At 43.8% G+C, this 21,420-nt stretch overlaps 1 protein-coding gene across 1 annotated transcript in view; it reads left to right on the top strand.

Annotated features, from left to right (window-relative positions):
- LOC109910216 (protocadherin Fat 2) overlaps positions 1-21,420 on the top strand; it is an 82,929-nt gene that overhangs the window by 41,613 nt on the left and 19,896 nt on the right. The window contains exons 14-20 of the mRNA XM_031797795.1: positions 3,674-3,870; positions 5,359-5,512; positions 12,426-12,659; positions 14,833-15,222; positions 18,224-18,435; positions 18,920-19,057; positions 19,251-19,394. Of these exons, the coding sequence (XP_031653655.1) occupies positions 3,674-3,870; positions 5,359-5,512; positions 12,426-12,659; positions 14,833-15,222; positions 18,224-18,435; positions 18,920-19,057; positions 19,251-19,394 (1,469 nt within the window). The remainder of the gene's footprint in view (positions 1-3,673; positions 3,871-5,358; positions 5,513-12,425; positions 12,660-14,832; positions 15,223-18,223; positions 18,436-18,919; positions 19,058-19,250; positions 19,395-21,420) is intronic.

Here is a 21,420-nt window from a genome sequence, read left to right on the forward strand (position 1 = left end):
GAGGAAAAACATTAAGATCCACCACATTTATTCCATGGGACAAAACTAGGTCCAGCGTATGACTGTGACAGTGAGTGGGTCCAGAGACATGTTGGACAAAACCCACTGAGTCGATGATGGCTCTGAAAGCCTTTTGGAGTGGGTCTGTGGACTTTTCCATGTGAATATTAAAGTCACCAAAGATTAGAATATTATCTGCTATGACTACAAGGTCCGATAGGAATTCAGGGAACTCAGTGAGAAACGCTGTATATGGCCCAGGAGGCCTGTAAACAGTAGCTATAAAAAGTGATTGAGTAGGCTGCATAGATTTCATGACTAGAAGCTCAAAAGACGAAAATGTCTTTTTTTTTTTTGTAAATTGAAATTTGCTAACGTAAATGTTAGCAACACCTCCGCCTTTGCGGGATGCACGGGGGATATGGTCACTAGTGTAGCCAGGAGGTGAGGCCTCATTTAAAACAGTAAATTCATCAGGCTTAAGCCATGTTTCAGTCAGGCCAATCACATCAAGATTATGATCAGTGATTAGTTCATTGACTATAATTGCCTTTGAAGTAAGGGATCTAACATTAAGTAGCCCTATTTTGAGATGTGAGGTATCATGATCTCTTTCAGTAATGACAGGAATGGAGGTGGTCTTTATCCTAGTGAGATTGCTAAGGCGAACACCGCCATGTTTAGTTTTGCCCAACCTAGGTCGAGGCACAGACACGGTCTCAATGGTGATAGCTGAGCTGACTACACTGACTGTGCTAATGGCAGACTCCACTATGCTGGCAGGCTGGCTAACAGCCTGCTGCCTGGCCTGCACCCTATTTCATTGTGGAGCTAGAGGAGTTAGAGCCCTGTCTATGTTGGTAGATAAGATGAGAGCACCCCTCCAGCTAGGATGGAGTCCGTCACTCCTCAGCAGGTCAGGCTTGGTCCTGTTTGTGGGTGAGCCCCAGAAAGAGGGCCAATTATCTACAAATTCTAACTTTTGGGAGGGGCAGAAAACAGTTTTCAACCAGCGATTGAGTTGTGAGACTCTGCTGTAGAGCTCATCACTCCCCCTAACTGGGAGGGGGCCAGAGACAATTACTCGATGCCGACACATCTTTCTAGCTGATATGCACGCAGAAGCTATGTTGCGCTTAGTGATTTCTGACTGTTTCATCCTAACATCGTTGGTGCCGACGTGGATAACAATATCTCTATACTCTCTACACTCGCCAGTTTTAGCTTTAGCCAGCACCATCTTCAGATTAGCCTTAACGTCGGTAGCCCTGCCCCCGGGTAAACAGTGTATGATCGCTGGATGATTCGCTTTAAGTCTAATACTGCGGGTAATGGAGTCGCCAATGACTAGAGTTTTCAATTTGTCAGAGCTAATGGTGGGAAGCTTCGGCGTCTCAGACCCCGTAACGGGAGGAGTAGAGACCAGAGAAGAATCGGCCTCTGACTCCGACCCGCTGCTTAATGGGGAAAACCGGTTGAAAGTTTCTGTCGGCTGAATGAGCGACACCGGTTGAGCGTTCCTACAGCATTTCCTTCCAGAAACCGTGGCTGCGGGGACTGTGCCAGGGGATTTACACTACTATCTGTACTTACTGGTGCCACAGACGCTATTTCATCCTTTCCTACATTGAAATTACCCTTGCCTAACGATTGCGTCTGAAGCTGGGCTTGCAGCACAGCTATCCTCGCCGTAAGGCGAGTACAGCGGCTGCAATTAGAAGGCATCATGTTAATGTTACTACTTAGCTTCGGCTGTTGGAGGTCCTGACGAATCGTGTCCAGATAAAGCGTCCGGAGTGAAAAAGTTGAGGAAAAAATAAATAAATATATGAACGGTAATTAAAAAGTGAAAACTGTAAAGTTGTCAGGTAGCAAAACAGGTTAGCAACAAAACGCACAGCAACTCGAAAACAAGCCTGCAAGTTGTGACCGGAAATGACGTCAACATGCAAGTTGAGATCCAAGGAGAAGGGAGTGCTTATTATTATAACAGAGTAATACACTGCTCAAAAAAATAAAGGGAACACTTAAACAACACAATGTTCCTATGCTTCCTGGCTGATGTTTTGGTCACTTTTGAATGCTGGCGGTGCTTTCACTCTAGTGGTAGCATGAGACGGAGTCTACAACCCACACAAGTGGCTCAGGTAGTGCAGCTCATCCAGGATGGCACATCAATGCGAGCTGTGGCAAGAAGGTTTACTGTGTCTGTCAGCATAGTGTCCAGAGCATGGAGGCGCTACCAGGAGACAGGCCAGTACATCAGGAGACGTGGAGGAGGCCGTAGGAGGGCAACAACCCAGCAGCAGGACCACTACCTCCGCCTTTGTGCAAGGAGGAGCAGGGGGAGCACTGCTAGAGCCCTGCAAAATGACCTCCAGCAGGCCGCAAATGTGCATGTGTCTGCTCAAACGGTCAGAAACAGACTCCATGAGGGTGGTATGAGGGCCCGACATCCACAGGTGGGGGTTGTGCTTACAGCCCAACACCGTGCAGGACGTTTGGCATTTGCCAGAGAACACCAAGATTGGCAAATTCGCCACTGGCGCCCTGTGCTCTTCACAGATGAAAGCAGGTTCACACTGAGCACATGTGACAGACGTGACAGAGTCTGGAGACGCCGTGGAGAACGTTCTGCTGCCTGCAACATCCTCCAGCATGACCGGTTTGGCGGTGGGTCAGTCATGGTGTGGGGTGGGGTGGCATTTCTTTGGGGGGCCGCACAGCCCTCCATGTGCTCGCCAGAGATAGCCTGACTGCCGTTAGGTACCGAGATGAGATCTTCAGACCCCTTGTGAGACCATATGCTGGTGAGGTTGGCCCTGTGTTCCTCCTAATGCAAGACAATGCTAGACCTCATGTGGCTGGAGTGTGTCAGCAGTTCCTGCAAGAGGAAGGCATTGATGCTATGGACTGGCCCGCCCGTTCCCCAGACCTGAATCCAATTGAGCAGATCTGAGACATCATGTCTCCCTCCATCCACCAACACCATTTTGCACCACAGACTGTCCAGGAGTTGGCGGATCCTTTAGTCCAGGTCTGGGAGGAGATCCCTCAGGAGACCATCCGCCACCTCATCAGGAGCATGCCCAGGCATTGTAGGGAGGTCATACAGGCACGTGGAGGCCACACACACTACTGAGCCTCATTTTGACTTGTTTTAAGGACATTACATCAAAGTTGGATCAGCCTGTAGTGTGGTTTTCCACTTCATTTTTGAGTGCGACTCCAAATCCAGACCTCCATGGGTTGATAAATTTGATTTCCATTGATAATGTTTGTGTGATTTTGTTGTCAGCACATTCAACTATGTAAAGAAAAAAGTATTTAATAAGAATATTTCATTCATTCAGATCTAGGATGTGTTATTTTAGTGTTCCCTTTATTTTTTTGAGCAGTGTATATATATATATATATATATATATATATATATCTACTATAATGACTTATTATAACAGAGCAATGTGTCTTCTATAATGGTGTATTAAAGCAGAGCAATATGTATCTACTATAATAATGGCTTATGATAACAGAGCAACATGTCTCCTATAATGGTTCATTCTAAGTGTAAAAGTGACATTGACAGGAAGAAATGTGGTGGTGATGACCAAACTCATGTAGGCCTCCAGGTAGCATTGGTATTGATGCATTACATTCAAATGTTTTTCCTTAGACGGAGACCCATTGGGCCAGTTCTCCATTGTGCAAGAGGGAGAGGAATGGGGGCTGGTCCTAAAAGAGTCTCTTGACCGTGAATCTAAAGATAAGTACTCCCTGAAGATAATCGTTACAGACGGGAGATTCGAGGCCCCTGCCACTGTCGAGGTCCATGTCCTAGACATCAACGATAACAGTCCTCTGTGTGTGCAGGTACGTCAGTATATATTTAGATTCCTGTAGATGATATACCACACGTCTTATGCAACATCTTAAACACGTTGTACCGACATAAGGACTTCACAGCAGTTCATTACATACAGTTCCTTCGGAGAGTTTTCAGACCCTTTTTCTTTTTACACATTATGTTACGTTACAGCCTTATTCTAAAATGGATTAAATAAATAAAAATCTTCAGCAATCTACACAACAATACAACATAATGACTAACTGATATTTAAAAAATAAAAAAAACATTTTTGCAAATGTATAAAAAATAAATACCTTATTTACATAAGTATTCACACCCTTTGGTATGAGACTCGTAAATGAGCTCAGGTGCATCCTGTTTTCAATTATCATCCTTGAGATGTTTCTTCAACTTGATTGGAGTCTACCTGTGGTAAATTCAATTGTTTGCAATGTTTTCGAAAGGCACACAACTGTCTATAAAAGGTGACAGTGCATGTCAGAGATGAGAGTGCATGTCAGAGAGAAAACCAAGCCATGAAGTGCTCCGAGGCAGGATTGTGTCGAGGTACAGATCTGGGGAAGGGTACCAAAAAATGTCTACAGCATTAAAGGTCCCTAAGAACACAGTGGCATCAATCATTCTTAAATAGTAGAAGTTTGGAACCACCAAGACTCTTCCTAGAGCTGGCCGCCAAGAAGAACTGAGTAATCGGTGGAGAAGGGCCTTGGTCAGGGAGGTGACCAAGAACCCAATGGTCACTCTGACAGAGTTCCAGAGTTCCTCTGTGGAGATGGGATAACCTTCCAGAAGGACAACCATCTCTGCAGCACTCCACCAATCAGGCCTTTATGGCCACTCCTCATTAAAAGGCACATGACAGCCCACTTGGAGTTTGTCAAAAGATTGAAATCTTTGGACTGAATGCCAAGCTTCATGTCTGGAGGAAACCTGAGACCATCCCTACGGTGAAGCATGGTGGTGGCAGCATCATGCTTGGGGTTGTTTGTCAGCGGCAGAGACTGGGAGACTAGTCAGGATCGAGGCAAAGATGAACAGAGCAAAGTAAAGAGAGATTCTTGATGAAAACCAAAGAATGGGAGAAACTCCCCAAATACAGGTCATACCCAAGAAGACTCGAGGCTGTAAACGCTGTAATCACTTTACTGAGTAAAGGTTCTGAATACTTATGTAAATGGGATATTTCCTTATTATTTTTTTTAGAAATACATTTGCAAAAATGTCTAAAAATCTGTTTTTGCTTTGACATTATGGGGTATTGTGATGTCATTATGGGGTATTGTGTGTGGATTGATGAGGGGAAAAAACAATGTAATCTATTTTAGAATAAGGCTGTATCGTAACTAAATGCGGAAAAAGTCAAGGGGTCTGAATACTTTCCAAAGGCACTCTACATAACACATCCATCAGCCTACCTAAGCATGAATGAAATGTGAATGTGTCAACAATTGCAATTTGACCTAAGATGTAGCTAACTATCAATGTTTCAGTTGCTGTACACAGAGGTCGTCATGGAGAATTCCCCGTCACGCATGTTCATCATGAAGGTTTCAGCGTCAGACCCAGACATGGGCACCAACGGACTAGTGTCCTACACCCTCCACGGCCCCAACGCAGACAAGTTCCATCTTGATCAAAAGACAGGTTAGAGACATCTTTTATTTGGGGTCTAAGCAGAAAGAGGCCCCCTAATTGAAATCTGTTTTTGTTTGAGTTGAGAGATTGCATCTCCATTCTTACAAAATACTTAAACTGAGGTCTTCAAAGAAGACAAGATGGTGTCTACCGTCAGACCAACACAAAGGTTTGGTGTTTTTTCCCATATTTGGTGCTTTGGCTTCTCATCAACCATACTTCCTGTTTGTCATAACACAAGCCCATCATCAATCTCTCTTCATTATTGTAAGTCAAACAGAGCTCGTAATCTTAAGAATGTGTGCTATCACATTGCATATATGCTAGGAGAAGCTTTGATATGGCCTTCAATCCAAAGTAATGTTATGACACTGGTAGCACGGTGAATGACGACCAGAAATGTAAACATTTTGTGATTTATATGTACTTCTCACGGTTTTGTTCTTGATAGACTTCAGTAAATATTTTGTCAAATGTCTTTAAAGAATGTATAGGCCTACCCTCTGGCCCTTTCCCCACCATTTTGATATACTGTACATCTTAGTGTGTTTCTCCACCATTTTGATATACTGTACATCTCAGTGTGTTTCTCCACCATTTTGATATACTGTACATCTCAGTGTTTTTCTCCACCATTTTGATATACTGTACATCTCAGTGTTTTTCTCCACCATTTTGATATACTGTACATCTCAGTGTTTTTCTCCACCATTTTGATATACTGTACATCTCAGTGTTTTTCTTCACCATTTTCAAATCAAATCAAATCAAATCAAATGTATTTGTCACATACACATGGTTAGCAGATGTTAATGCGAGTGTAGCGAAATGCTTGTGCTTCTAGTTCCGACAATGCAGTAATAACGAACAAGTGATCTAACTAACAATTCCCCAAAAAACTACTGTCTTATACGCAGTGTAAGGGGATAAAGAATATGTACATAAGGATATATGAATGAGTGATGGTACAGAGCAGCATAGGCAAGATACAGTAGATGATATCGAGTACAGTATATACATATGAGATGAGTATGTAAACCAAGTGGCATAGTTAAAGTGGCTAGTGATACATGTATTACATAAGGATGCAGTCGATGATATAGAGTACAGTATCTACGTATGCATATGAGATGAATAATGTAGGGTAAGTACATTATATAAGGTAGCATTGTTTAAAGTGGCTAGTGATATATTTACATCATTTCCCTTCAATTCCCATGATTAAAGTGGCTGGAGTAGAGTCAGTGGCATTGACAGTGTGTTGGCAGTAGCCACTCAATGTTAGTGGTGGCTGTTTAACAGTCTGATGGCCTTGAGATAGAAGCTGTTTTTCAGTCTCTCGGTCCCAGCTTTGATGCACCTGTACTGACCTCGCCTTCTGGATGACAGCGGGGTGAACAGGCAGTGGCTCGGGTGGTTGATGTCCTTGATGATCTTTATGGCCTTCCTGTAGCATCGGGTGGTGTAGGTGTCCTGGAGGGCAGGTAGTTTGCCCCCGGTGATGCGTTGTGCAGACCTCACTACCCTCTGGAGAGCCTTACGGTTGAGGGCGGTGCAGTTGCCATACCAGGCGGTGATACAGCCCGCCAGGATGCTCTCGATTGTGCATCTGTAGAAGTTTGTGAGTGCTTTTGGTGACAAGCCGAATTTCTTCAGCCTCCTGAGGTTGAAGAGGCGCTGCTGCGCCTTCCTCACGATGCTGTCTGTGTGAGTGGACCAATTCAGTTTGTCTGTGATGTGTATGAACTTAAAACTTGCTACCCTCTCCACTACTGTTCCATCGATGTGGATGGGGGGGTGTTCCCTCTGCTGTTTCCTGAAGTCCACAATCATCTCCTTAGTTTTGTTGACGTTGAGTGTGAGGTTATTTTCCTGACACCACACTCCGAGGGCCCTCACCTCCTCCCTGTAGGCCGTCTCGTCGTTGTTGGTAATCAAGCCTACCACTGTTGTGTCGTCCGCAAACTTGATGATTGAGTTGGAGGCGTGCGTGGCCACGCAGTCGTGGGTGAACAGGGAGTACAGGAGAGGGCTCAGAACGCACCCTTGTGGTCCCCAGTGTTGAGGATCAGCGGGGAGGAGATGTTGTTGCCTACCCTCACCACCTGGGGGCGGCCCGTCAGGAAGTCCAGTACCCAGTTGCACAGGGCGGGGTCGAGACCCAGGGTCTCGAGCTTGATGACGAGCTTGGAGGGTACTATGGTGTTGAATGCCGAGCTGTAGTCGATGAACAGCATTCTCACATAGGTATTCCTCTTGTCCAGATGGGTTAGGGCAGTGTGCAGTGTGGTTGAGATTGCATCGTCTGTGGACCTATTTGGGCGGTAAGCAAATTGGAGTGGGTCAAGGGTGTCAGGTAGGGTGGAGGTGATATGGTCCTTGACTAGTCTCTCAAAGCACTTCATGATGACGGATGTGAGTGCTACGGGGCGGTAGTCGTTTAGCTCAGTTACCTTAGCTTTCTTGGGAACAGGAACAATGGTGGCCCTCTTGAAGCATGTGGGAACAGCAGACTGGTATAGGGATTGGTTGAATATGTCCGTAAACACACCGGCCAGCTGGTCTGCGCATGCTCTGAGGGCGCGGCTGGGGATGCCGTCTGGGCCTGCAGCCTTGCGAGGGTTAACACGTTTAAATGTCTTACTCACTTCGGCTGCAGTGAAGGAGAGACCGCATGTTTTCGTTGCAGGCCGTGTCAGTGGCACTGTATTGTCCTCAAAGCGGGCAAAAAAGTTGTTTAGTCTGCCTGGGAGCAAGACATCCTGGTCCGTGACTGGGCTGGGTTTCTTCCTGTAGTCCGTGATTGACTGTAGACCCTGCCACATGCCTCTTGTGTCTGAGCCGTTGAATTGAGATTCTACTTTGTCTCTGTACTGGCGCTTAGCTTGTTTGATAGCCTTGCGGAGGGAATAGCTGCGCTGTTTGTATTCAGTCATGTTACCAGACACCTTGCCCTGATTAAAAGCAGTGGTTCGCGCCTTCAGTTCCACACGAATGCTGCCATCAATCCACGGTTTCTGGTTGGGGAATGTTTTAATCGTTGCTATGGGAACGACATCTTCAACGCACGTTCTAATGAACTCGCACACCGAATCAGCGTATTCGTCAATGTTGTTGGCTGACGCAATACGAAACATCTCCCAGTCCACGTGATGGAAGCAGTCTTGGAGTGTGGAGTCAGCTTGGTCGGACCAGCGTTGGACAGGCCTCAGCGTGGGAGCTTCTTGTTTTAGTTTCTGTCTGTAGGCAGGGATCAACAAAATGGAGTCGTGGTCAGCTTTTCCGAAAGGGGGGCGGGGCAGGGCCTTATATGCGTCGCGGAAGTTAGAGTAACAATGATCCAGGGTCTTTCCACCCCTGGTTGTGCAATCGATATGCTGATAAAATTTAGGGAGTCTTGTTTTCAGATTAGCCTTGTTAAAATCCCCAGCTACAATGAATGCAGCCTCCGGATAAATCGTTTCCAGTTTGCAGAGAGTTAAATAAAGTTCGTTCAGAGCCATCGATGTGTCTGCTTGGGGGGGGATATATACGGCTGTGATTATAATCGAAGAGAATTCTCTTGGTAGATAATGCGGTCTACATTTGATTGTGAGGAATTCTAAATCAGGTGAACAGAAGGATTTGAGTTCCTGTATGTTTCTTTCATCACACCATGTCACGTTGGCCATAAGGCATACGCCCCCGCCCCTCTTCTTACCAGAAAGATGTTCGTTTCTGTCCGCGCGATGCGTGGAGAAACCCGCTGGCTGCACCGCTTCGGATTGCGTCTCTCCAGTGAGCCACGTTTCCGTGAAACAGAGAACGTTACAGTCTCTGATGTCCCTCTGGAATGCTACCCTTGCTCGGATTTCATCAACCTTGTTGTCAAGAGACTGGACATTGGCAAGAAGAATGCTAGGGAGTGGTGCACGATGTGCCCGTCTCCGGAGTCTGACCAGAAGACCGCTTCGTTTCCCTCTTTTTCTGAGTCGTTTTTTTGGGTCGCTGCATGGGAACCATCCCGTGGCGCTGGTTGTAAGGCAGAACACAGGATCCGCATCGCGAAAAACATATTCTTGGTCGTACTGGTGGTGAGTTGACGCTGATCTTATATTCAGTAGTTCTTCTCGGCTGTATGTGATGAAACCTAAGATGACCTGGGGTACTAGTGTAAGAAATAACACGTAAAAAAACAAAAAACTGCATAGTTTCCTAGGAACGCGAAGCGAGGCGGCCATCTCTGTCGGCGCCGGAAGTTGATATACACCTCAGTGTGTTTCTCCACCATTTTGATATACATCTCAGTGTGTTTCTCCACCATTTTGATATACATCTCAGTGTGTTTCTCCACCATTTTGATATACATCTCAGTGTGTTTCTCCACCATTTTGATATACATCTCAGTGTGTTTCTCCATCATTTTGATATACATCTCAGTGTGTTTCTCCATCATTTTGATATACATCTCAGTGTGTTTCTCCATCATTTTGATATACATCTCAGTGTGTTTCTCCATCATTTTGATATACATCTCAATGTTTTTCTACCACCATTTTGATATACATCTCAATGTTTTTCTACCACCATTTTGATATACATCTCAGTGTTTTTTTTCCCACCATTGTGATATAGAGTACCAGTCAAAAGTTTGGATACACCTACTCATTCAAGGGTTTTTCTTTATTTGACTGTTCTACATTGTAGAATAATAGTGAAGACATCAAAACTATGAAAAAAACACATGGAATCATGTAGTAACCAAAAAAGTGTTAACCTGTTGCCTGTAGGGGGCAGTTTTTGATGTTTGGATGAAAAACGTACCCAACTGAAACTGCCTATTTCTCAGGCCCAGAATCTAGAATATGCATATAATTGTCAGATTATGATAGAAAACACTAAAGTTTCCAAAACGGTCAAAGAATTGTCTGTGAGTATAACATAACTGATACTGCAGGCGAAAACCTGAGGAAAATCCAACAAGGAAGTGCCTAAGAGAAACAAATCTCCCTGTTCCATTGCATGCCTTCCCTCCAGTTAAAGGGATATCAACCAGATTCCTTTCTCTATGGCTTCCACATGGTGTGAACAGTCTTTAGACATAGTTTCAGGCTTTTATTCTGAAAAATGAGCGAGAAGGATCACATCGTGTCAGTGGATGGCTGGGTGCCAGCAGAGTTTTGCATACGCAACAGCTTGGAGCAGACATTTTCTCTCTCTCTCCTATTTTAAATATTATTTATTATTTATTGTAAAAACAACCTGAGGATTGATTATAGAAAACATTTGACATGTTTCTACGAACTTTACGGATACTATTTGGAATTTTCGTCTGCCCCGTCATGACCGCTCGAGCCTGTGGATTTCTGAACAAAACGCGCCATCCAAATTTAGGTATTTTGGATATAAAAATAATCTTTATGGAACAAAATGAACATTTATTGTGTAACTGGGAGTCTCGTGAGTGCAAACATCCCTAGATCATCAAAGGTAAGCAATTCATTTTATTGCTTTTCTGACTTTCGTGACCAATCTACTTTGCTGCTAGCTGTTTGTAATGTTGTCTGCTGAAAGAGATGTCCTAACATAAACGCTTGGATAGCTTTTGCTGTAAAGCTATTTTGAAATCTGACACACCAGGTGGATTAACAACAAACTAAACTGTGTTTTGCTATATTGCACTTGTGATTTCATGAAAATTAAATGTTTTTAGTAATTTAATTTGAATTTGGCGCTCTGCAATTCAGCGGATGTTGACGAAAATGATCCGGCTAACGGAATGGTTGCGCCAAGAAGTTGTTTAAACAAATCTAAATCTATTTTATTTTTTAGATTCTTCAAAGTATCCACCCTTTGCCTTGATGACAACTTTGCACACTCTTGGCATTCTCTCATCCAGCTTCACCTGGAATCCTTTTCCAACAGTCTTGAAAGAGTTCCCACATATGCTGAGCACTTGTGAGCTGATTTTTCTTCACTCTGCGGTCCGACTCATCCCAAACCATCTCAATTGGGTTGAGTTTGGGTGATTGTGGAGGCCAGGTCATCTGACACAGCACTCCATCACTCTCCTTCTTGGTCAAATAGCCCTTACACAGCCTGGAGGTGTGTTGGGTCATTGTCCTGTTGAAAAACAAATGATAGTCCCACTAAGCGCAAACCAGATGGGATTGAATCCTGTGGTAGCCATGCTGATTAAGTGTGCCTTGAATTCCAAATAAATCACTGACAGTGTCACCAGCAAAGCACCCCCACACCATCACACCTCCTCCTCCATACTTCACGGTGGGAACCACACATGTGGATATCATCCGTTCACCTACTCTGCATCTCACAAAGACATTGGCGGTTTGAACCAAAAATCTCAAATTTGGACTCATCAGACTAAAGGATAAAGTCTAATGTCCATTGCTCGTGTTTCTTGGCCCGAGCAAGCCTCTTCTTATTATTGGTGTCCTTTAGTCATGGTTTCATTGCAGCAATTCGACCACGAAGGCCTGATTTACAGAGTCTCTTCTGAACAGTTGATGTTGACATATGTCTATTGCTGGAGCTCTGTGAAACATTTATTTGTGGTGCAATTGAAGGTGCAGCTAACTCTAATGAACATTGAAATATATTTTGATTTGTTTCACACTTTTTTGGTTACTCCATGATTCCATATGTGTTATTTCATAGTTTTGATGTCTTCACTATTATTCTACAATGTAGAAAATAGTAAAAATAAAGAAAACCCCTTGAATAAGTATCTGTGTCCTAACATTTGACTGATACTGTACATCTCAGTGATTTTACCCATCACCAACAGTCAGTTTAATCTCTACTTAGACTAAATCTATCCATCTATATATTGTATGTGAGGCTCCACTAGGAGATGGACTTAGAAGGAATAAGTTACCTATAATATGTTCATCTAATTATCTGTTCTTCTTCTCTGTGACAGGGGAGTTGTTCACCCTGGCTCAGTTGGACCGGGAGAAGATGATGGAGTATGATCTGGTAGTTAAAGCCACGGACGGCGGAGGTCGCTCCTGCCAGGCAGACATCTTACTCATGATCCAGGATATGAATGACAACCCTCCCAAGTTCTCCAACAACCACTATGAAATCACCGTGTTCGACAACACCACCGTCAGGACACCCATCGCCGTCATCTACGCCAAAGACCCTGACACTGGTAAGTTATGTTATTGATATCAAATGAAAAGTGTAAACATTCTGAGGGAGAGTCTGAAGGGGCTTTGCTGATCTAGTTATTATATTTCATGTGCTAAAACCTATAGAATCAGAATGACTAGAATGGACATTTGCATTCTGAGGCATGGTTTGAGGGGCTTTGTCTGATCTAGTAATTATATTTCTATGGTAGAATCTAAATGTCCCCTTTATGTATCAGAGGCTCTACTCCTATATACATCCCCAGGTCATAACATGCTTCTAGTTCCGTCCATGCAGTAATCTCTAACAGTAATATAACCTAACAATTTCACACCAACTACCTTATACACACAAGTGTAAAGGAATGAATATGTACATACAAATATATGAATGAGTGATGCCCGAACGGCATAGGCAAGATTCTGTAGATGGTATAGAGTACAGTATATATATATGAGATGAGTAATGTCGGGTATGAAAACATTATATAGATTGTCATTGTTTAAAGTGGCGAGTGATACATGTATTACATCAAGATGGCAAGATGCAGTAGATGGTATAGAGTACAGTATATACATATGAGAGGAGTAATGTCGGGTATGTAAGCATTATATAAAGTGGCTAGTGATAAATTGATTACATCAATTTTTCCATTATTAAAGTGGCTGGAGTTGAGTCAGTGTGTTGGCAGCAGCCACTCAATGTTAGTGATGGCTGTTTAACAGTCTGATAGCCTTGAGATAGAAGCTGTTTTTCAGTCTCTCGGTCCCCACTTTGATGCACCTGTACTGACCTCGCCTTCTGGATGATAGCGGGGTGAACAGGCAGTGGCTCGGGTGGTTGTTGTCCTTGATGATCTTTTTAGCCTTCCTGTGACATCGGGTGGTGTAGGTGTCCTGGAGGGCCGGTAGTTTGCCCCCGGTGATGCGTTGTGCAGACCACTCTACCCACTGGAGAGCCTTATGGTTATGGGCGGAGCAGTTGCTGTACCAGGGGGTGATACAGCCCGACAGGATACACTCGATTGTGCATCTGTAGAAGTTTGTGAGTGTTTTTGGTGACAAGCCAAATTTCTTCAGCCTCCTGAGGTTGAAGAGGCGCCTTCTTCTCCACCCTGTCTGTGTGGGTGGATCATTTCAGTTTGTCCGTGATGTGTACGCAGAGGAACTTAAAACTTACTACCCTCTCCATTACTGTCCCATTGATGGGGATAGGGGGTCCTCCCTCTGCTGTTTCCTGAAGTCCACGATCATCTCCTTTGTTTTGTTGACATTGAGTGTGAGGTTATTTTCCTGACACCACACTCTCAGGGCCCTCACCTCCTCCCTGTAGGCCGTCATGTGGAATGATCTCCAAAAGTCCTTAAATTTGGTTCAGTTAGTGCCTGTTGAGCAATTCAGGAGGATGTTAGAGTACATTTTTACTAAAGAATGTTTTGGTTTCATTTGATTGTGTTTTTCTTGTCATGTAATTGATGTGTGTATACAGAACATTCAAAAAGTATTCAGACCTCTTGACTTTTCCCACATTTTGTTACATTACAACCTTATTCTAAAATTAATGAAATAGTTTTTTTCCCCTCATCAATCTACACACAATACCCTGTAATGACATCACAATACCCCATAATGACATCACAATACCCCATAATGACAAAGAAAAAACATGTTTTTTAGAAAGTGGAAATATCACATTTACAGTATATAAGTATTCAGAGCCTTTACTAATTTCTTGCTCTGGGAATTGTCTTGGTGGTTCCAACCTTCTTATATTTAATATATTTAATATAGAGAGACTGAGGAACAGGACCACTCCTGTAGGTGCCGAAACACATATCTAATCATCTATTATCCTGAGGCTGTTTATTATGGCTGTTTGGCATGTTTTTATGACTGTTTATTAGTTGTCTTCTTCATAATTGCACTTTGCATATTGTTTTGATAAGGCCATTAACTCGTAGCTGTATATTAAGTTATTACCTACTGTTGGGATTAGCATACTTTGGAAGAAACCTAAACTCGTGGTGCTAAACCAACCAGACTGACAATTCCTATTTTCTCCTCAGGCAGATATGAACTCTGAGGTGAAATACCATAGAGATAATAGTAGCTAGATAGTGCCTTGTCTCTATATGAAATAGCCTCTGCTCAGAACAACCAGACTGACTCCTATTCTCTCCTCTCCTTCTGCAGGTATAAACTCTGAGGTGAAGTATTCTCTACTCGAGGACAACAGCGGCCACTTCTCATTAGAAGAGTTCTCTGGTATCCTGCGCCTGGAGAGGTCGCTGGCCGAAAACACCCGGTCGACCTTTGAACTCAAGGTCAAAGCCACCGACAGGGGGCTTCCCCGACAACTGTACTCCATCGCCACAGTTACAGTGCATGTTGTCGACCTGAGCAACTACAAGCCGGTATTCTTAAGCCAGGAGTACTCCGCCCAGATCCCAGAATCCACCCTGGTAGGGTCAGAGGTCATCAGCGTCTCTGCCCTCACTAGAGATGGGACCGAGACAGAATCCATTGTCTACTCCATCGTCTCCGGCAACGAGGGGGGAAGGTTCTACCTGCACCCAGCAACTGGTAAGGTTCTGTTGCGTCACTTCCAGGAGTTCCATGGGTTAGTAAGGTTCTGTTCCGTCACTTCCAGGAGTTCCATGGGTTAGTAAGGTTCTGTTCTGTCACCTCCAGGAGTTCCATGGGTTAGTAAGGTTCTGTTCTGTCACCTCCAGGAGTTCCATGGGTCAGTAAGGTTCTGTTCCGTTACTTCCAGGAGTTCCATGAGTTAGTAAGGTTCTGTTCCGTCACTTCCAGGAGTTCCATGGGTCAGTAAGGTTCTGTTCTGTCACTTCCAGGAGTTCCATGGGTTAGTAAGGTTATGTTCAGTCACTTCCAGGAGTTCCATGAGTTAGTAAGGTTCTGTTCCGTCACTTCCAGGAGTTCCATGAGTTAGTAAGGTTCTGTTCTGTCACTTCCAGGAGTTCCATGAGTTAGTAAGGTTCTGTTCCGTCACTTCCAGGAGTTCCATGAGTTAGTAAGGTTCTGTTCTGTCACTTCCAGGAGTTCCATGGGTTAGTAAGGTTCTGTTCTGTCACTGGAGACAGATGTGGAAGCTCAATGTTATTTTCTTTGGTCTCAGCTAGTCACCTGAAAAAGAGAGTTTAGAGGACTGAATGAGTTTAAATTTGTGATTCTCTTTGTTGTTTTTCTTCAGAGCAGAGCCCTGCAGTATAACACAGTACATTGGGTAATTTTCTTTAGTTAGTCTAACTTCAGTTATTTTTCTCTTTTCTCATTGGAACGTCAGCGAAAATCAGGTGGCACTTCCAATTGCATATTTACTAGCTCAGTTCCAACATGAGTTCAGGATTGAAATCAAACAATTCAGGAAGTAAACTAAAATTCCAATTCAATTATTTTCAATGACCTCTCAATAAACTGATAAAGGAGAAGCTATTTTTGGATATTAAATTCAAATCACTTGCTGAAATAACTGACTTTGATTCGAATTGACCCAAACCCTTGAATACGGTCATGTCTAGATGGGTTACAGCTTTTGTCAAATTGGTGTCAAAAGTACATTTTTTGTTGCGTGTTAGTTTATCCTTAACCCTTTTCCTAACCTTAACTACCTCAACAAACAGACAAGGTGAGGGTCTAGAAGTCTTCAACTACCTCAACGAACAGACAAGGTGAGGGTCTAGAAGTCTTCAACTACCTCAACGAACAGAGAATTGTACCTGTGTGATATTATTGCACATGTTGAAACCTGGTGGGTATTTTAAAGGAATGCAGGTGGCGGTTATGACTGTTGTTATGTTGTTATCTTGTCTTATGTTAAGGAAGTGTTTAAACCAGACTGGCAGATGCCCCAGGAATCCAGGAACGCTCTCTTTCCTCCATTTACAGGTGTCTGTTTCTGCAGCTGAGAGATAGAGAGATGGAAGAGTGAGAGAGAAAGAGAGGGGGATGAGAAGGAGAGGGGGGAGACAGAGGGGGGGGGGGGAGAGAAAGAGAGGGGGATGAGAAGGAGAGGGGGGAGACAGACACAGAGAGTGAAAGAGAAAGAGAGGGGGATGAGAAGGAGAGGGGGGAGACAGAGAGGGGGGGGTGAGAGAAAGAGAGGGGGATGAGAAGGAGAGGGGGGAGACAGACACAGAGAGTGAAAGAGAAAGAGAGGGGGATGAGAAGGAGAGGGGGGAGACAGAGAGAGGGGGGTGAGAGAAAGAGAGGGGGACGAGAAGGAGAGGGGGGAGACAGAGAAAGAGGGGGTGAGAGAAAGAGAGAGAGAAATAGTGAGAGAGTGAGAGAGCGAGAGGGGGGTGGGAGGGAGTATGAGAGAGAGAAAAAGTGAGAGAATAAAAGACAGAGAGAGAGAGGGTGAGAGAAAGAGAGAGAGAAAGAGTGAGAGAAGAAGAGAGAGAGAGGGGGTGAGAGAAAGAGAGAGAGAAAGAGTGAGAGAAGAAGGGAGAGAGAGGGGGTGGGGGGTGAGTGGGTAGGAGGGAGTTTGACAGAGACAACAATGAAATTACAATTATTAACGGCAGAAAATTCTCTGGTGTTTGTTTTCAAGTCTGTTTGGTATCGGTCGTTTTCACATCAGCCTATCGGCTGAATACGAGAGCTGTGAGAGGTTTCCACCAGGGTACAGAACAACAATAGATTTATTTTACTTTTTATTTAACTAGGCAAGTCAGTTAAGAACAAATTCTTATTTGCGTAAATCCAATGTACTGTGCTGCTCCACTCTGTGGCTTTTCTAACCATAGCTACAGAAAGGGATGTTCAGATTTAATTTAATTTTACCTTTATTTAACCAGGCAAGTCAGTTAAGAACACATTCTTATTTTCAATGACGGCCTAGGAACAGTGGGTTAACTGCCTGTTCAGGGGCAGAAAGACAGATTTGTACCTTGTCAGCTCGGGGGTTTGAACTCGCAACCTTCCGGTTACTAGTCCAATGCTACTAGTCCACTAGGCTACCCTACCCTGATAACGTGAGACAAGCCAAATGTAGAATATTTTCTAAAATCACAATCCATACCCAATATTACGGCAAACACCTTCCTGCTATGGACATCCTTTTACCTAAACTTAACCAATAACATACATTTCTGATGTTGAGGCAAAGCTTTCCTTGGAACAGGATAGAAGGGACAACTCCAATCTACTCAAGACATGTCCTTATCTCTACTTCCTGGTACTGTAGTTAAATTGGGCTGGAACAGATGTATATTTTACAATCCCCATTTCTCTACATCCTGGTACTATTAACAGGTTGAACCCAACACCTGTTTGACTGCATTTATGTTTTTGGGGAAACAGAACAAAGACAATCAGATAGCGCTGACAAAAACATATCTGTGTTTTGTTTTTAATAAAAGAGCACCGCAAGATGGAATTTAATATGTTGTTACTGTGGTCATCTTTGGAAAATGCTGTAATTTTTCAAATTTTTTAATGAAGGCTGAGAACATATACTCAAAACCCACACGTCAACCCAGGACTGTGTTAGTGTGTACAAGACCAAGTTAAAACACAGCTGTCAGTTAAATGAATAGAGTTTGTGTTGTGTGTTTTTTAGGTGTTCTGGCTGTGAATGGCTCTTTAGACTTTGAGCGGTGTCGTGAATACTACCTGTCATTGGAGGGGACGAGAGGCAAGTCGACTCTGAGCGACATCACCATGGTGATTATCAACATCACGGATGTCAATGACAACACGCCCATGTTCGGACAGGGAGACTACAGTGCTGACGCCTCAGAGGACCTGTCGCCTGGCGATGTGGTGATGCAGGTAGCTATCACTCTCAACTGTCAACTGTCAACTGTCACTCTCAACTGTCAACTGTCACTATAGAAACCAGTTACTGTAATACACCATTCAATGTTTTCAATGACAAGTCATTTCCCTGAGGGGACTAATCAAGTTGTTTTGAATTTGGCATTTGGACAGACACACATCTGAGTACTTAGAGAACATGGCAGTTTGGTTGAGCTAATAATGATCAGACAGATATTCTTCCAAGCAGCTCAGTTCAATGAGGCTTACTGTTTCCTCTTCTCTTTCTCCTCTCAACTCACTCTTATCTCTTTCCTCTTATCTCTTTCCTCTTATCTCTTCCCTCTTATCTCTTTCCTCTTCTCACCCCCTTATCTCTTCTCTCTTCTCTCTCCCGCTTCTCCTCCTTCCCCCTCCTTTCCCCCCCTTCCCCTCCTTTCCCCTCCTTTCCCCCCCTTTCCCCTCCTTCCCCCTCCTGCCCCCTCCTTTCCCCTCCAAGGTGACAGCCATCGACCTGGATGGGCCGTTGAACAACCTCATCCAGTATTCCATCTCCAGTGGAGACCCTCATGGGCAGTTCAGCATCGACCCTCGCAGTGGAGAGGTCATAGTCAGGGCTACGCTGGACAGAGAGGAGGTGAGGGGGGTTTAGTTTGGGCTTTTATATGGGGAAGGAATCACCTGGAATAAAGTTGAATAAAAACTGCTCAGAACAGGGTTCCCTTGAGATGCAGTGTTGAAGCCCTTTGCTCTCCTAGGAGCTAAGAGAAAGTCAAAAAATAGTAGAACCGTGATATCCTGTATCTAACTGGTCTCTCTGCCTGTCCCAGATCACTCACTACTCTCTGACGGTCCAAGCAGCTGATGAGGGAGACCCTCCTCTGTCTACCGCGGTCCAAGTGACCTTGACCGTGTCCGATGTCAACGACAACCCACCTGTCTTCTCCCAGATGAAACACAACCTGGTCCTTCAGGTACCAACACAGGCCCTTACACACTAGCACACACACACACACACACACATACACATACACATACACATACACATACACATACACATACACATACACATACACATACACATACACATACACATACACATACACACACACACACAGTTTCTCTCCCTCTACACGATCAGCATCCTGACAGCTGGCTATCCTCAGCTGCCTCTACACACCAGGAGTGGAATGATCGAGAGCTGAAGAACCAATCAGGCGTGTGCTGTGACTTTTGGCTAATTCATATTCAAGATAATTTAGTCATGAATTACTTGAATAATTAATTGACTAATTAATTATCCTATCCAAATTAATCTAATAGGGGCACCACTAAGGGTTTTAACATAGACAGACCCTTGAAATCAACATTCAATTTACTATGTTCTCATTCTGAAACGTCGTCAAGTTCTGGAACGTCGTCAAGTTCTGGAACGTCGTCAAGTTCTGGAACGTCGTCAAGTTCTGGAACGTCGTCAAGTTCTGGAACCTCGAGAACCCAATGAACTCAATGTCACAAATAATGAATTCAAGGTTTTATTTACTAGACTAAATAATGAGCAGATACAATACAGTTATTGAGACTCCACAGGTCCACAGGTCAATATAAATGAACTTCCGTACTCAACTCAGGCAAATACAATATTATATTCGGAAGACTTTTGAGCATGAGATGGTCTTATAAATTGAAAGAGAAAATATGAGAGGGCTACATCATCCACATCTGCTTTCACAACCGTGAAACTATAGAGAGCTTCACCAACCAGGAATAGACAATGGGCTAGGCTATTAGTTATCTCAGTCCAGCGGGTAGGAGTACTTCACAGCCGAAGCTTGCTGGACATTTATTTTTTTTGTAGCATTTCTTATACCAATAAACTATTTGAAAAGGTAGGCAAGCACTTTTTTTTTGCTGAATGATAAATACACCCAAGAGAAGTCATGGGAATGGAAAGACTTCTGCATCTAATTCTAGTCCTATATCGTTCATCATCAGAATGATGACGATCAGGACAACAAAACGTATTTCATTTAAAGGTTGAAAGCGATGGAAGGACAAAACAGAGAGACAGAGAGAGAGATTTAAAGCAACGATGTTCGAGTGACAGGCTGTTTTAAAACTCTGCAGCTGGATAAAAGAATATATCATCTTTACAATTTAAAAAACAAGGTGACACCTGAAGACCAGATTGAGATGGTAAATTACACACACATTCCGTCTTTATATTACTGTAGGTGTAGGCCTACCTGTCACAGGAAAACAAGTTACCATGATGAGATCATTAATCTACATGCATTGTGAAGTGTTGCTCCATACCGAGATGGGCTGTCTGTCCCCACCCTGAGATGGGCTGTCTGTCCCCACCCTGAGATGGGCTGTCTGTCCCCACCCTGAGATGGTAACTGGGTCCCCGCCATTCAACCCTACACCTGACCTTCTAAGGGCTATTCAACCTTACTCCTGACCTTCTCAGGACCATTCAACCCTACTCCTGACCTTCTCAGGACCATTCAACCCTACACCTGACCTTCTCAGGACCATTCAACCTTACACCTGACCTTCTCAGGACCATTCAACCCTACTCCTGACTTTCTCAGGGACATTCAACCCTACACCTGACCTTCTCAGGACCATTCAATCCTACTCCTGAACTTCTCAGGGACATTCAACCCTACTCCTGAACTTCTCAGGGCCATTCAACCCTACTCCTGAACTTCTCAGGACCATTCAACCCTACTCCTGAACTTCTCAGGGCCATTCAGAGTCGTAAAGGGAGAAAGGGAGAGCAGTTTATTGGTCTTGTGATGGCTTGTAACCATATATAATAAAATATAATAAAAATATAATGAAAATTTATGTATATAATAAACTACATTCATCAATCTGACTCCATTACTATGTGACTAAACGCAACAGGCTCTGTGGATCTAGAGACTCTAGTCAAGGCCTTTCTTCCATCACCACTTAGTAGTGTGGCTATAATGAACATGGGTCTATCTT

This window comes from Oncorhynchus kisutch, linkage group LG19, assembly GCF_002021735.2.
Source record: "Oncorhynchus kisutch isolate 150728-3 linkage group LG19, Okis_V2, whole genome shotgun sequence".
In the NCBI taxonomy this organism is placed as follows: Eukaryota; Metazoa; Chordata; class Actinopteri; order Salmoniformes; family Salmonidae; genus Oncorhynchus; species Oncorhynchus kisutch.